The 15931-nt window shown below is 33.9% G+C and overlaps 1 protein-coding gene across 1 annotated transcript in view; it reads left to right on the top strand.

Annotated features, from left to right (window-relative positions):
- Positions 1–15931, top strand: part of LOC145680791 (uncharacterized) — a 92808-nt gene that overhangs the window by 65210 nt on the left and 11667 nt on the right. Inside the window, exon 11 of the mRNA XM_081751824.1 lies at positions 11261–11383. Within this exon, the coding sequence (XP_081607950.1) occupies positions 11261–11383 (123 nt within the window). The remainder of the gene's footprint in view (positions 1–11260; positions 11384–15931) is intronic.

Raw genomic sequence — 15931 nt, 5'->3', positions numbered from 1 at the left:
AATATAATAAAATAATAAAAATATAAGCAAAAAACAAAATTATGCTCGGTTTTGTGTATACTGGCAACGATAATTTCTAGGGATCTTTTCAGTAGCAGATCACAATTGCGGAGGGAATTCAGTAGGGGAATCGAGAAGTTGAATCAAGGAACTAAATAGTGGACTAAAATGTTGCATTTATTGGTTAAAACCTAGTGTGTAGATTGCCTGCCAAATATAAATTAGCTTCTGTAACTAAGATGTCGTACGAAAATATAGAATTAAACAGAAAAACTCTTATCTTAAGGTTCGAAGCGATACGCAAAATGGTTATGAAGATTATTTCTTTAAAAAAAGAGCCGACACAACGTAGCCTCCGTGGTAAGGTGGATAGACTGGCGGAGTCGTAGTTATTTTATTATTTTGACACCACATCGAATCCCATCCCATCCCATTTTTTTTCTTTTTTTTTTACAAAACATTATAGGAAGTGTATATTTTTGATGTTAATAAGAACTGAAACAATATAATAAGGAAATAATTTATTGGTAGTATAATTTAATCGACGTATTTATTCAGTATTAGAATACGTGTACTATTGGAAACAGTTATTGTTTTCAGTTTATAGTCTTGCATGTTACTTCCCGTTCTTGAACAGCAGACAACTCACTTCGGGTTTGTGTGTCAGGAAGAACATACGCGACCTTGAAAGTCTGTCCACTCTTACCCCTTGTTACATCGACCTGATGTTAAATGATCGTTTATGTGTGTGTGTGTGTGTGTATGTGTGTGCTTGTTTTTTGCTTTTTAGAGTATTGACTCTCTCTCTCTCTCTTTTTTTTTTCATATCCACAAGTGCAAGAATGCTTTCGTTGAACGTAACTAAATTATACAGATCTATGTATACGGAACACGAATATTTCCAAATATAGAATGAATATGAACGATAATCATATCATATTTCTACATTATATAGTAGCGTGAAAAACTGATATTAAAATGATATAACAAACAGGCATAAGCTTTTTTTTTCTAGCATGGCAACACATTAAACGTAACTCATTAAATTTTAGGAATTACAAATTATCACCTTACGTGTCGTTGTATTCCTATTCTTTTTCACGTTCAAGCGACGAAAGAAGAAATTGTAGTAATAGTGATAAAAATCGAATTCGAGATTTCAATGAATTAAAGTTTCACGCCCCCACATATCGAAAAAGTGATTTTGATGTCTGTCCATCTGTTCGTTTGTCGGTTCGTCATGCTTTTACATGCATTCAAATAGAGGCCATACTGTTCGACGTATCTGGACCTAAGTCTAGACATGAAGTTTTTATAACACTTTATCATTTCGAATTCTATATTCTCCGACACATAAAAATAAGGGTAGTTTACTGAAGGATGAAAATTTAAAATAATTAAATTGTTTCAATAATAGCTGTAAAGATTTTGCTTATTTTTTTACAAATATAGTTTGAATCATTGCTCTGAAAAAATACGTAAGGTGTAATTTACTGTATGGGATGCGTTTTTTAGAACAATTTTCTCAATCACATTTTATAAATAAATGTATCATTAATAACCTAACAATATGACACAACTCGTTCGTCCTGTAAACATTCAGAAGGGTAGTTTAGCCTACTCTTCGACGATTTCCCCATTAGCGCCTGACCCAATTTTGTTCATATTTCATAAATAAATGTCACATAAATAACCTAACGATACGGCATAATTCCATCATCCTAAAAGGCTAGAAGTGGTAAAATACTTTTCGGAGTAAGATTTACCCTACGATTTTGTGGAGAACGACTCAGGCAATTTTGTTCGTATTTCATAAATAGCTTAACTCGTTTGTCCTGAAAAGATACACAAGGGATATTTTATTCTTGGGGATGACTTTTTTGACGATTTCTCAGAAAGTACTCAGACGCTTTTGCTCATAGTTCACATACAATTATTTCCTTAATAAATCTAATATATGGCATAAGTTATTTCTAACAGAAATATGACCAATGGGTACTTTACTTTTGGACATAAGTTGCTTCGAACAAAGTTTTCCAAAAACACATTATTTTATTCGCATTTCCCAAATAAATGTTTCAGTAAAGCTGCAGCCTAACACGAGCCAGTTTAAGAAATTCCAGCGAGAAAATTCAGTGCGTTTCATCCGTACCCATTCTTAAATATATTTTTAAATGTTACACCTAATCACAATTTTCCTAACAAAATCGAAACTTCTATTTAAATGTGCCTTGTTGTTGACAAATGGTTCAAGTCCATTGGTTCTGGATTTGATTCCCGGTAAGAGCTAGTGTATTTTTATCCAACGTTAAGGTATAGGTAATAAGTAGGTGCAAAGAGAAAAGTGTTGAAACAAGCCTAACCAACCTAATAAATAATACAAAGAAATAATACAATATTACGAAATTATAGAAGAAACGTTGTTAATATTAGATATTTGCGTGTGAGATTGTCCAACCGATGACTGTCAACTCCAAAGGTAAGAAAGTGAAACATCCAATACCAGGTTAATCAGTGGTCTCTAGGTAAACCTATCCTACTAGGAAGTGATTGAGATACCAAAAAATGTTGTAATCGCTGGGAGACATGTTAGGAGAATACATTGGGTGAGAGACTTTAATTCATGAATAGTCTGCACCTTCGTTGGTGTATTGAAGTGCGTAGGTGGTGTGTGTTTAGCACATCGGGTTCCTTTGTTGTTAGTCCCAGCTTTCTAGACCGGATGCAGTTATTCCCGGTAGAAAATACAATATATATATATATATATATATATATATATATATATATTTATTTATTTATTTATTTCTATTAGTATTAAAGTAAATAATTACACTCATTCCCTCAATGTGATACTTGCTTGTTTAATTGTATACAGAGAGCTGATCCGTGGAAAAATCGTTCATAATAATAAATAAAATAAACTCGACAAATATTCTTGTAAATAATAGGTAAAAGTTTGCGTCACACTGTTCATTTTGCTGGGCACGCCAGTGTGATACGTTATCCGGTTGTGGCACACTGGAATATAGGGTATGGCTTTCTAATTTTTCCCAACTATTTTAACTGCTTCAATTGAAATGAATTTATAATAATAAGAGAGTGAATTTAGTCTTCTTACCCTTCGATTTAGAAATAAGGTCCGCTAGAATTGTATATATAAAAAATAATAATACTCAGAATTTTATAGAGTGGTTTGTTTTATTCGAAGTGACATACTTCCTGCAACTGTTTGGGTTGGAATTATTTGAAATCAAATCTTTAAGTTTTACGACCCACGGTTATACCGGCTAGGCTAAAGGACACGGTGATGATGAGAAATGAATGCAATGGTGGAATGAAAAAAGTGGGAGAAAACGGAAGAACTCCGAGAAAACCCATGCACATGGTGTTTCTCCACCACAAAATTCACTTGGTGCGAGCTGGGGTCGAACCAAGGATCCCATGCACCAAAGGTGAACGCTTTATCACTGAGCCACCGCGGCCCCTCTGAAATTATTTATAGGAGAGAGTGACTACTTTTATGAAAACTTGATATCGAACACATTTGTTTAAAAATACCAGCTTTTTGTGAAATATTGCTTAATATTCAGGAAAACCTAAGTCAATAAAATAATAATAATAATAATAATAATAATAATAATAGTTGTTATTATTATTATTATTATTATTATTATTATTATTATTATTATTATTATTATTATTATTATTATTATTATTATTATTATTATTATTATTATCTTAAATTAAAAGCTCTCTGGACCTAGTGCATTGGCACAATTCCACGAATCAAAAAGAATGTGTTTACTTATCATACAAGTGTAGAAGGACTTAATCCCTGTTGCTTTCAATATAAAAAGAAAGAGTCCAACTGTCAAATGATATGCTACATAAAATGCCCTATGCAACATAATGTAGTATAGAGTCATCATTCCAGGTTGTCTAAAGAACACTTTCGTTTTAGCAAGAAAGGAAGAAAATAGAAAATACTGAGTTTTAACCTAGTAGAAAGTTTGCAGATTTAAAGGAAAATGCACAGAGTTGTTGGATATAAAATGTAGTTCGGATTAATGGAGTAAGACACCGTAAATATTTTATTGTTTGAAATATACTGGGAGTGACCAAGCCATTACATATGGAAATATCAAAAGAGATACGTTAATGGTGTTAGTTGCAAACTTTTTTAGAAACGAAAAAATTAAGGAAAGCTCTAAAACTCTGATATCAGAGATCCAAATTGACTGACTGTTAAGTAAAACTGCTAAATCTGAGTAAAGCAAAAAAAAAAAAAAGTATTAATAGCCTGTGTTAGTTTCAGACATATCATTCTCAAATCAAAACTACGATAGAAGTAAATTATGAATAAATGTAAAATCACAGTTCTGGAATACCAACAAATGATTTTGCTAGATGTAACTTTTCAGAAAACTTTTTTATAAGGCTTTAGATTTATTATTATTTTTTTTGTTTGTTTATTAGCTTCCCCATGCCGTAAACGTCGCCAACTTCTATAGGCTCACTTGCCGGTAAATGGCGATTGTCGATATAGCGACGCGTCGAAGGATTGCCGCTAGCGTGCCACTAGTGGCAGGGATTCGTCGAGTCGAAGCAGATATCTAGAATCGGGGGTATTGAAGTTACCACAAATTAAGAACGAGGACTTCATTTTGGTCCGCGCTCGTTTGATTTGTCACGGAGAATCGTAAAGGGACCAACATGAACTATCGCCAGTCATGTGCATGCGGTTATTATTATATATTATTTTTCCCTGACGAATTGTTATTATAAGGACAATATTTGAGCTCCGGGGGTCAAGAGTAACTCCTGCCTTTACATCATGAAGTGAAAAATCTTGAGATGGGTGCGTATAATTGTATGAATTTAGTTAGCAACTGTCGCCGATCACTAGCAAGTGAATATGGGAGAACTATGAAAAAAGTAAATAGACGCTTGCCATTTTGTTATAAAATTACATGACGAGTGCATTTGATTTGATTCCGAACAGTTGTCTTCAAATATACACGGTTAAAGAAGCACTCTGATTAGAAATATTAAAAAGACTTCAACGATTTATCACTCTACAAGCTGTGTCTTCATAATCGCCTCCGTGACGAATTCCGAAGAACACGCAATTAGCAACCCTAAGGTTGATGGTTCACGCCCAGCTCAGGGCACTTTCGTTTTATTTTTTAAAAAATGTTTTTAGACTCATCTTGATGCAAAGAAATTACGCATAAAGGCGATTTAACGTATTTTAGGGGAATAATTTTGTGGTTCGTTGGCGTTCCGTCGCTTCTCTGCCGGTGGTGGTATAATTTTCAAAACGGATGTGGGACCAATTTTTGGCTGCGGGACCGCCAATTTTTGGGGACATGTCACTAGTTGCCTATCGGTGGTCCACCGACGCTTACGGCATGGGATTGTCCCCTCACGAGTGAGGCAGATTGTAATCGACCAAGATTGTTTTGGAAAAATGGGAAACATCTTCCGATTTCGACTTCTGAATAATCCGTTTAGGATCAAGTCGAATCAAGGCTGCGCCACGGGACGGTAGGACCAGTGAGGCAATCGTTCCAAGCACTACGCTCGACAGCTTCCGTCTCATTCAAGACTTAGGCTCTTCAGGAAAAGTAACAAGTTTATTACTTGTAATTTATTCTTTGAGTCAAAGTATTTTGCAATAAATTATCGTTTTGTAAGAAATTTTTACGATTGTATACTATTAATTTCGAAAATTGTACTCATAATATAATTTCCCATCATGGATTTGAAAAAATCAAAGTTGGAACAAAGACAGATCTCCGATCCACATGTCTCTTCATCTTTGATATTGAAGTCTCATCTTCATTATTGACCCTTAATTTATTTTAGTCCTAGGCAACGCGAATCGACGGGATGGCTCTAAGGGAAAACATTCATTTAGATGGTTAAGTAATCAGGAAATTCCTGCTGTTATTTCACGAAACACAATAGAACTTGAGGAAAAAAAAATTTTTTTGCTTACCAGGGGGAGGGAGTAAATCATCTCCTTACGTTTGCTTAACTAGGAAGAAGGCAAGGGCGCCGATCCTGGGGGGCCGGGCCCGCTCAAATCTCATGTAGGCCTCCTTTGTGTTTATGAATATACAATATTTGGCATTATTTGAGTGTAATTTGTCTTAAAATTCTCATATATATATCTTCTGCATTTGAATGCCCCCCCCCAAATTTAAAGAGAAATTGGCGTCCTTGGAAGATCTAGTGAAATGAATAAAAATGTGATAACGTAATACTTGAACAACTCTATCTAATGGAGGAAAGTAAATTAGTATTCAACACTTCTTTCAGTTTTAAGCATTTCAAAGATTCTCGTAATTTAGTAGCGTCCCGGATTTCATTTTTGAAGTACGGAAACTTTATCTATACCTTAACGTGGGAATCGGTTTCGGACCATGCACTTAAGCCGCTTTGCCATAAGATGCACAAGGAGTTTTTCTTTCGATTTCCTCAGGAATATTGCGAATGGTATAACTTTTAAAACTATGTTTAAAAAAGAATACACATCGACATAATAAGATGATAATCTGATACCTAGGAAATATATTGAATTGTTTTTAATTTGTTCTCACGCTTCCAAATCAGTACTTATGCTTTTTTATTCCAGCCTTTTAATATAAGCATTTCAGACTATTGTCTGTTCTAGGACGATACAATTCTAGTTCATGTATATGCTAGCTTTGGAAATACAGTAGAGTTTCGCTTATCCGACATAAACAGGCAGGCAGAACGCTGGATAATATGGATGTGTTAAGAAAATACCTATTAAAATTAAAACTTATGATATAATTTTACATATTACGCATCTAATAATAATGTTTTATAACAAATAACTGCACTGCACTGAATCAGGGACGTATCCAGCGTGAGAGCCTGAGAGCTGTCTCTCTCCGAAACTCAAGCACTTTTTAATAAACTTGCCTTTACCCTTTTGAGGTTCTTTTATATCAGTTTACTAGTAGTCAGTGTCCAAACTTTGGGCAATGTGCTGTTGTCTTGTTATAATTCTAAGAACATACCATAATGCCATTATACCAGGTGCAGTGGCGTATTTAGGGGGTGGCTTCCGGGCTTAAGCCCCCCACGAAATCTTACTTAGTATAGTAAAGTAAATGAAATATCTTGCAGAATTTTCACATTTCCAGGCAAAGCCCCCCCTGAAAGTTAGCAAAGCCCCTCCCGAAACAAAATCGTAAATACGCCACTGACCAGGTGGAATTAAAGAACAGTTTTAAATAGGATTAACATTTCGTTTCCGTTCTGTTTTTAACTTTAATATATTAGAACGATACACTCCATGTCTTCTTGCTATTTTTGTTATGTGATATACGTAGCAGACAGTTTTCTTTACTTACATTTCTCTCGAAAATATGTTTCATTTTGTTTGTACTATAATGCAGTTTCCAAAATAAACCGGTTTATAAATGAAAAGTAGGAAAAAGTTTAAGAGAGGTACAGAACTGTTGCATTATTATTATTATTATTATTATTATTATTATTATTATTATTATTATTATTATTATTATTATTATTGATATTTAAAAACATTAGAATTACGTGCTTACGAGGATTCGTGTTGGGCCCCCTCCGAATAGAAAACCTGGATACGTATCTGCACTGAATGATAGACGTATGAGTCAAGGTGTAGACGGGCGCGCTAGGCGATAGACTCCACAGCATGAAAAATAGATTAAGACCACAACTTGCAGATCTTCTTGCCGATTCGTGCTATTTGCAATGATATATCGGATCATATGGTATGTGGAACAAAGGATGGTCGGATAAGCGAGACCATGGTGTATTGGTGTTTCACGCACCTAAACCTGTAAAATGTTTATATAAACAATTATCTTTCACTCCCTAGCTAAATTTGTTTGTATGATCAAACACCTTGCCTCATAAAGTATAGTCTTATAAAGAAAAAAATATTTTTTTTTAGCTAAAACCTAAAGAAAAGCCAACTTCAATTTTTTTCTTTTTATTAATGGCAAACTAGTCCACTTCATCACGATAAATCACGTGCGGTACTAAGATGTCTTTTTCTGTCCGTATATATCCTTCACACTTCGTTGGAGACAAAATTGTTTTTCCCCCAAGAAAACAGGATGAGAGAAACTATACAACAACATGAACAGAAAACAATAGCTATTAACAATAGTTCTCTAATCCTGGATAAATACGTCATTACAGCAAAATATCAGTAAGTTGTCCTTATTATATTGCTTCGGTTCTTATTAACATGAAAATTATAATGTTTTGTAAAAAAAAAGAAAGAAAGAAAGAAGGAAAGAAAGAAAGAAAAGAAAAAGAAATGAGATGGGATTCGATGTGGTGTCAAAATAATAAAATAACTACGACTCCGCTACTCTACCCACCTAGCCACGGAGGCTACGTTGTGTTGGCTCCTTTTTTTTTAAAGAAATAATCTTCATAACCATGGTGCGTATCGCTTCGAACCTTAAGATAAGAGTTTTTCTGTTTAATTCTATATTTTCGTACGACATCTTAGTTACAGAAGCTAATTAATATTTGGCAGGCAATCTACACACTAGGTTTTAACCAATAAATGCAACATTTTAGTCCACTATCAGTTCCTTGATCCAACTTCTCGATTCCCCTACTGAATTCCCTCCGCAATTGTGATCTGCTACTGAAAAAATCCCTAGAAATCATCGTTGCCAGTATACACAAAACCGAGCATAATTTTGTTTTTTGCTTATATTTTTATTATTTTATTATATATTTTGGAAATATCTTCTTAGATGGATTGCATTCTATTATCTCCACATACTAATAACTGAATTTTTCCCATAAACGTAAGGAAAATGGACTAAATGCGAAAAATCTTGAGTTACAGTATACGCGCATTTTTTTTTTTTTTTTTTTTGCGCATGGGAGTACATACAGCGGTTTCAAAATGTCAAAAGTAACTAAATTCACACAAATGCAAACAAATACCATAATTTATTCAAATATATACAATTAATCATACAAAAGTCTACTACTTATGAAACAATTTCTCACACAGAAGCCATTGGTGTTCTCTGTAGTTCACAAAATCTAGCAAACACTTACCATTTTCATATGTCTCTTTCATATGAATAGAATGTGTTACAGGAATAGACCCAAAAATATTGACATTGTGAAATAAGAAGCCTTTCAAACTTGATTTCGATGACTCGATAAAAAGCCTCCCATCAGAAGCATTGTAAGTCACACCAAACTATTCTATAGGTATGTCACGGCAGTAAACCATTGATCCATTTCAGAAAAAAAGAAATGATTTCATGTTCTTTTGTCTATACCAAGAGAAAGTAGTCCCAGGTTAGAATCAAGACATTGTAAGATTCGCCCATAGTAAAATTAATGTCAATCTTCTAGCAGTTATTAGAATATAATGTTTTCTAGTAGTTTATCCCATTTACATAAGTAGTTTTTCCACTAAACCTTGATTTTCGAATATATCCAATTCTCAAAAACCTGACGTGATAGAAAAAACTAATTACATATTTGAAATCAGTATAAAAATTCTGTTCAGAAAATGTTATTTGTGTGAAAACATCAGAATGCATGCAGATCAGTGTAATGAGAAGTCAAATAATGTCAAGCTTTCTTTGATACAGTGTTTCGAGACCTAGTGATATGTATATGTACACTTTTCTGTAGCTGTCTCTTTACTTCTACGAACAGCTGTATTTGCGCTATACAACTGTGTCGTAATATGGGTTAAATTGAATGTAAATCTACCTAGGTATGAACTGCAATCTTACTGTTTTCATTCGCGGGGAACAGTTAACTACTGTTAAGAACAAGTAAACACTACAAAATATGGAAAAGAAACTTTTGAATAAGGGTCGAAGCACGTGTTCAAGTAGTTATGTTGAGAGAAGAGAGTCGTTCTCTATGAAAAACGGCTCAGTGGTCGGGCAGGGCAGTGTGTCGAAACCTTGAAAGACAGTCATAAATTGGTGCAAATATTACACGGAAATGCATTGAATGGCCAAAAAATAACAACCTCTGTTAAGCATAAATTAACTGGGAATCCATGTAGGCAAAATAGACGTTAACTGCTCCGCGGAATCAATAGTACTTTGGAAAATCCATTTCCAATCGGTATCAAATAAAAGTATGACCCAGCGTCTTGAAATCTATTGTCTTTGGAGTAGGACTGTGGTAAAGAAACCATTCCTACAAGTAGGAAACATTACAGAGAAATAATCCTATGCCAAAAGAATAAAATACAATAAAATCTGGAACGATGAACAATTGAAGTGGCCACACTAGGTCGTCGAACCTAAATTTCAATTTTTTGCCTTCCAATGATAAAAGCTTGTTCGTCATCGTACCGAAGAGCGCTTTCAACCTGACTGTACAGTACAGTAAGATACGGAGTATAGTGCCATTGTTTGCTGATGCTTTACAGACTATCAAGTTGAGAAGTTCGTTCGAATAATTGAAACAATGGACAAAAAAGGATTCTCAAACGTTTAAGTGAAGCATGTAATTCTATCAAAAACGGGAATTAGGGCAGTAAATTTGTACTAAAACAGAATTACCATGAAAACTACGCAGCAACTGTCTTCAATTCAAAGAAGATTCACACATCACGAAGAAATGGATAACAAGAAATGCACGCATCACGCCGCCATAGTCATCAGGTTCTTGTAAGATGAACTTGACAGAACAGTCCTTAAGTAGATGCCCCCGAATAATGAAGGTATTTGAAAGGTCTTGAGAGCTATTGGAATCGCATATATTCGCAGAAGTTGAGTAAAGTATTCCAAAAAATGCTTCGATATGTAAACTTTTATCAAGGTTAAGGATCAACGTTCCATTGAACGCAGACACACTCAGTAAATTTGTCTCAGTGAAAACATGAGCATATGTTTTAGTTGTTTATATATGAGGAGAGATGTTTATTTTAGAGAACAAGTCCAACAAACTGAGTTTTGTATGAACACATGTTTTTGTGTTTGGTGCAAAACTGAAATGCAGTAGTGTACTCAGAGTTTTGAAAATGATTGTATATATATATTCTAACTACATAATGGATAAAATAAACATAGTTCAGTAACCATATCTGGTCTAGAAAAAGTGCGCATTGTCATGTGAATTGAACTCAATATAATACAAGATATTGTACAACAAGTTTAGACACTGACATTATTTATGGAAAATGCATATAGAGATTTCCGTCTTTCTTAATTAGTGTTGTATTTTCAAATAGGTCAACATATATGTAAGAAAGGCGAATTCCGCTGTTCTTCTGGTCAATGTGTTGATCAATATGTGGTTTGCGATGGAAAACAAAACTGTAATGACAGTTCTGACGAAGATGTCCTAGTATGTGGTGAGTAATTGTTATTTTCCTACCTTGAAAATGTAGTAGGCAATGGAGTTACCTAAAAGTTCATTAATCAATTTTCCGTATTACCCAAAGAACCTATACAGTACTTTTCTAAAATATTAAGTTTAAAAATCACTAAAGAATCTCCTAAATAAATGAATATGAATTTAACTGGTTCACTTAGACAAAGGTGTTGAACGTATTTATACACAATTTTATATAAGAAATTTGTAACTGTTTTCTTGAAAGGGATGTTATGCCATACTGAAGTCACGTTAACATTATGTCCATAGCGTTAAATTGGGATAAGTGCTCTGTTTCATTTATCAGAGGTTTTATTTATGTTTCTCATTATACCATGTAACCAGAGTTCTACTCTCATGATATCATAAAACAAAATTAACCAATTATGCGGGTGGTATACTTCCTTGATTTTAGATGTACATTCATTTACGGTTATTTCCAGTAAAGTGCTTTGTCTGGAGTTACGGAACTATAATGACATGTATATATGAATAGCACATTTACATATCAGATTATTTTACACTGGTAATTAGATATATTTTAATGCATAAGATGAATGAACTAAATTGATATCTTATACTTGTTTGTGTCATGTGAAAATATCTCATAAGAAATTTAAATAACTTATGATTTATATGAAAATTATTTAAAATTATATGAAAATTATATTTGTGTTTCTCAAGAAATATGTGACTACATTTTTATACCAACTTAGTGCTTTTGAGTGACTGAAAACAATTGCTAAGAAAATTCAGAAATAAGCGTGACAAAACCTAGAATCGATTAATATCGATGCTTAGGTTAATCACTTTCTAGTATCAGGAAATAGCTTAATCCTAACTTAAACTAATTTCTGAAACTAGAACCCGGATAATTGTAGCTACACTACATTGCTAACAAATTAACGGTCATTTTGTATTTGAATTTTATACTAACGATGTCAAGTTTCTTATAATATCTCTGAATTGAATCTCCGGAATCAAAACCAAACATTTAACACTGCGCACTAAAATAAACTCTGGTAGATACTGCAGAGAGGATTGCGCAAAATAATTCCATGTACGGGATATGGATAGACACCGCTAATCACTGTTATCTGTTAAGAAATTAAACGACTGACTCCCTTAACGAAGTCGGCCAAGATAATCGCTCAAGCTCTAAGTCGGAAGATACAGAATTCCAAAGATTTGCTTACATGTTTCAGATACGGCAGTGGTTCTCAAACTTTCCGATAAAGCGGACCCCCTGAGCATTCGGAATGTAATCCGCGGACCCCTTTGCAATGCTATGGTATTAAAATCTATACTGATTAGAATCGCCACGTACAAGGAAAAGATCAAGAAAAATATTGCAATAAGTAATTTATTCTAAGGATACATGATTGTTTCCTAGTAAACGAAATTTCAATTGAAAATACAGTAGACCCTAACTTTCAAGACTGTAAACCAATGAACTTTTTTTTTTTTTTAAAAAAAAAAAATAGGAAATTCACTTGATAAACAATGTTCTCAAATGTGGGGTCACTAATATGAGGAATGAAATTCTTTCTATTTTTCCATAATTGCACTGAAATCCGGGATAAGTTTTGTCACCATTAATCTTAGGTTCGATTCCACATTACGAAGATTTCGCTTTCAGGCTTTAATACTGCAAAGAGCAGGAAACGTCTGTTCACATAAGTAAGTGGTAGGAAAAGGCATCAAATGTTGCAACGCATTTTTAGACAACTCTTCATACTCACAGGGCACAAATTTAGTAAAATAGGAAAACATTTAAATTTACAAACGTAAGTATAATTTCTAATTGCTTTCTTTTTAGTAACTGAAAAAAATACTTCTTGCATAACAGCTGTGAGTTCCATTTTATTATAATACATTTCAATTTTTAGGCGTCGCGGACGCCCTGGATACGTCCCACGGACCCCCAGGGGACCGCGTACCCCACTTTGAGAACCACTGATACAGGATATAAATAGTTGTCGTTATCCGTAATACGCTAAAGGATTGCCTAAATTAACCAGCTCGACCGAGGTAATTGCTCTATTTACTTGATGCAATATCGGATTTTCTTTTTTAAAAAATCGATTACACGTATGAGTTATGGAAAAAGATAACTACCTCTAAAGTAGTCAGCATGTATTAATGTATTAACATATGATTCAACTAAAATATTCCGCCTGTATAATCCCTCTAGCTACTTGCTGCAATGAAACAAAAACAAACAATTTACTCTCCTGCTTGGAACATGGACTATAGTTAGACACCGTTAAGAGTATCGTTATCCGTTGATCCGTTAACATATTAACTCTATTAAGGAACTTCGTCGAGATAATCTCTCTAGCTATCTTTTACAAAAACAGAATCCAAAAATTACATTACATATATGGGATATGGGCCATAGATAGTCACTGTTAAAATCGCTATTGTTCTTTAGTCAATTAAAATTTTGAGTACATTAACGAATTTGATCAATATTATTTATCCTGACATATTGACAAATTGACGTCATTAACATACTCAACCGAGATTCGCTCTAGCTATCTTCAATAAACAGAATTTAAAAAAAACTCATTTACAATAATATAATATGTGCCATAGATAGCTTTATTAAAGTCGCTGTTTTTAATTAATTCATTAATGTATTTGCACCATTAACGAACTCGACCGAGTTAATCGCTTTAACTATCGGTTACAGAAAGCAGACTTTAAATGTTAGCTCACAGGTAGCCACCATTAAACTCGTCAATATTCCTTAATCTGCTTAAACCTACTTGCTGCAAGAAACATAACTTAAAAAAGAGTCACTTGCAATAATGGGACATGAATCAGATATGGCCACAATTTAAAGCCACAGTTATCCGTTAACTCATTAACGGATTAACTCCATTAACATACTTGTCCGAGATAATCGCTCTAGAATTAAAAAATCTTCCATGTATAAAATATCGACTATAGATTACCCTCATTGAAATGACCGTTATCTTTTAATTTATTAGCAAATTAACTCTATTAAAATACTCGATCGAGATAATCATTTTGGCTTTCTGACACAAGAAACGAAATGAAAAAGTCGCTTATAATAGAACCGATTATTGCAGAAAGCAAACATGTCCAACATTTACGCGTTCCCTTTTCTGTTCTAATAATGGTTTGTAATAGGTCAATGTATCGTTTAACACCGAAATGACACTTGTTCGCTCAGTAAAAATGGGCATTGCGACGCCTTTAATTTTCCCTTTACTGCAGAATGGAAACTTGTCTCGGACAAATTTCCTATAGGCAGTAAATAAAACCTCATAGATTTCTTGTTAAAGGTCATTTCTTTATGCCTAATGATAGAGATTTCGGGATAATGCGGAAGAAGCTGAGAAAGGATGAAAAGTACAAAGTGGATGACGTTGTTCAGCTCATTGAAACTTCCTCGACCATCTCCAACAAGTTTTCCATTGTTCAAATTAAAGTGACTGATTTCATAGACTAGAGTTCCTGGTGGCCTGAATTTTACAAAATAGCGTGTCTGAGCGATGATTTTTATGGCAAAAAGTCACTAAACACCTAAAAACGACTTTCAACATTTCAAAATACCATGAGATGTACTTCTCATATGTAACTTCATATAATGTTCAGTGTAACATGAATATTGTTGGCTTAATAGTGGATAATTTTAGGCTGAGAAACTCTTCTAAACACTGTCCTGCTCATAAACAACAAGAAAATGGATGACATGAAAAAGCGTTGGTCTATATACCTCAAGAAAAGATGCTATTTAGAGTTCAATAGCATCCTGACCCATCACAACGGAAACACGTTCTGATGACAAAGATAACTGATTAGTTTGTAATTACACAACTCACACATTATTCAGTAATGTTTAAGAGCTAGGTTGTCTTCCAACAAAGGATAGTTATCAATTTTATGGTTGTTTTCTTTAATCAACTCAATTCATAATTCTTTTGAACGATGCACTTACTGCAGAAAGAAAACATATCCAAAACACAAAACACTGCCCCATCTATCCCCTTACGTGATACACAAATTTTGCATGTGTATTTTAATCACGTAATGTTATGGTGGAAATATCGTAATGATAGTTTTATTCTGTTTTTGCTTCTCCTGCAAAATTGTGAAATATAGACATGTTTGCTTTCTGCAGTAAGCGGTTCAATAATAAATTATGAGCTATAGGTATCCATCGTTACAGATACCTTTATCTGTTATGCCGCTAATAGATTGACTTCGTTAACGAACTGGTTCCATATAGTCGCTCTATGTATCTATTGCAAAGCACAGTTAAGAAATTCGTATCCGTTCATTTTTTATCGCGTGGAGTAAAAGACGGTCGTACTAACAACTTAAACCCTTAAATCTCATTACGTGATCATAAGCAATATAATTAGTAGTGCACGAGAAAATTGGACAGTGTTCCTTTCTGCACTATTTATAACTTACATACCTCCGTTCCATACTGGATTAGAGCTGTTATGCAGTCTACGCCGCAGCAATCACGTTAGTTTCAGTTTCTCAGCTG

Source organism: Thermobia domestica, chromosome 3 (assembly GCF_964235325.1).
Source record: "Thermobia domestica chromosome 3, izTheDome1.hap1.1, whole genome shotgun sequence".
NCBI classification, from domain to species: Eukaryota; Metazoa; Arthropoda; class Insecta; order Zygentoma; family Lepismatidae; genus Thermobia; species Thermobia domestica.
This window is presented reverse-complemented; position numbering and strand designations above follow the sequence as displayed.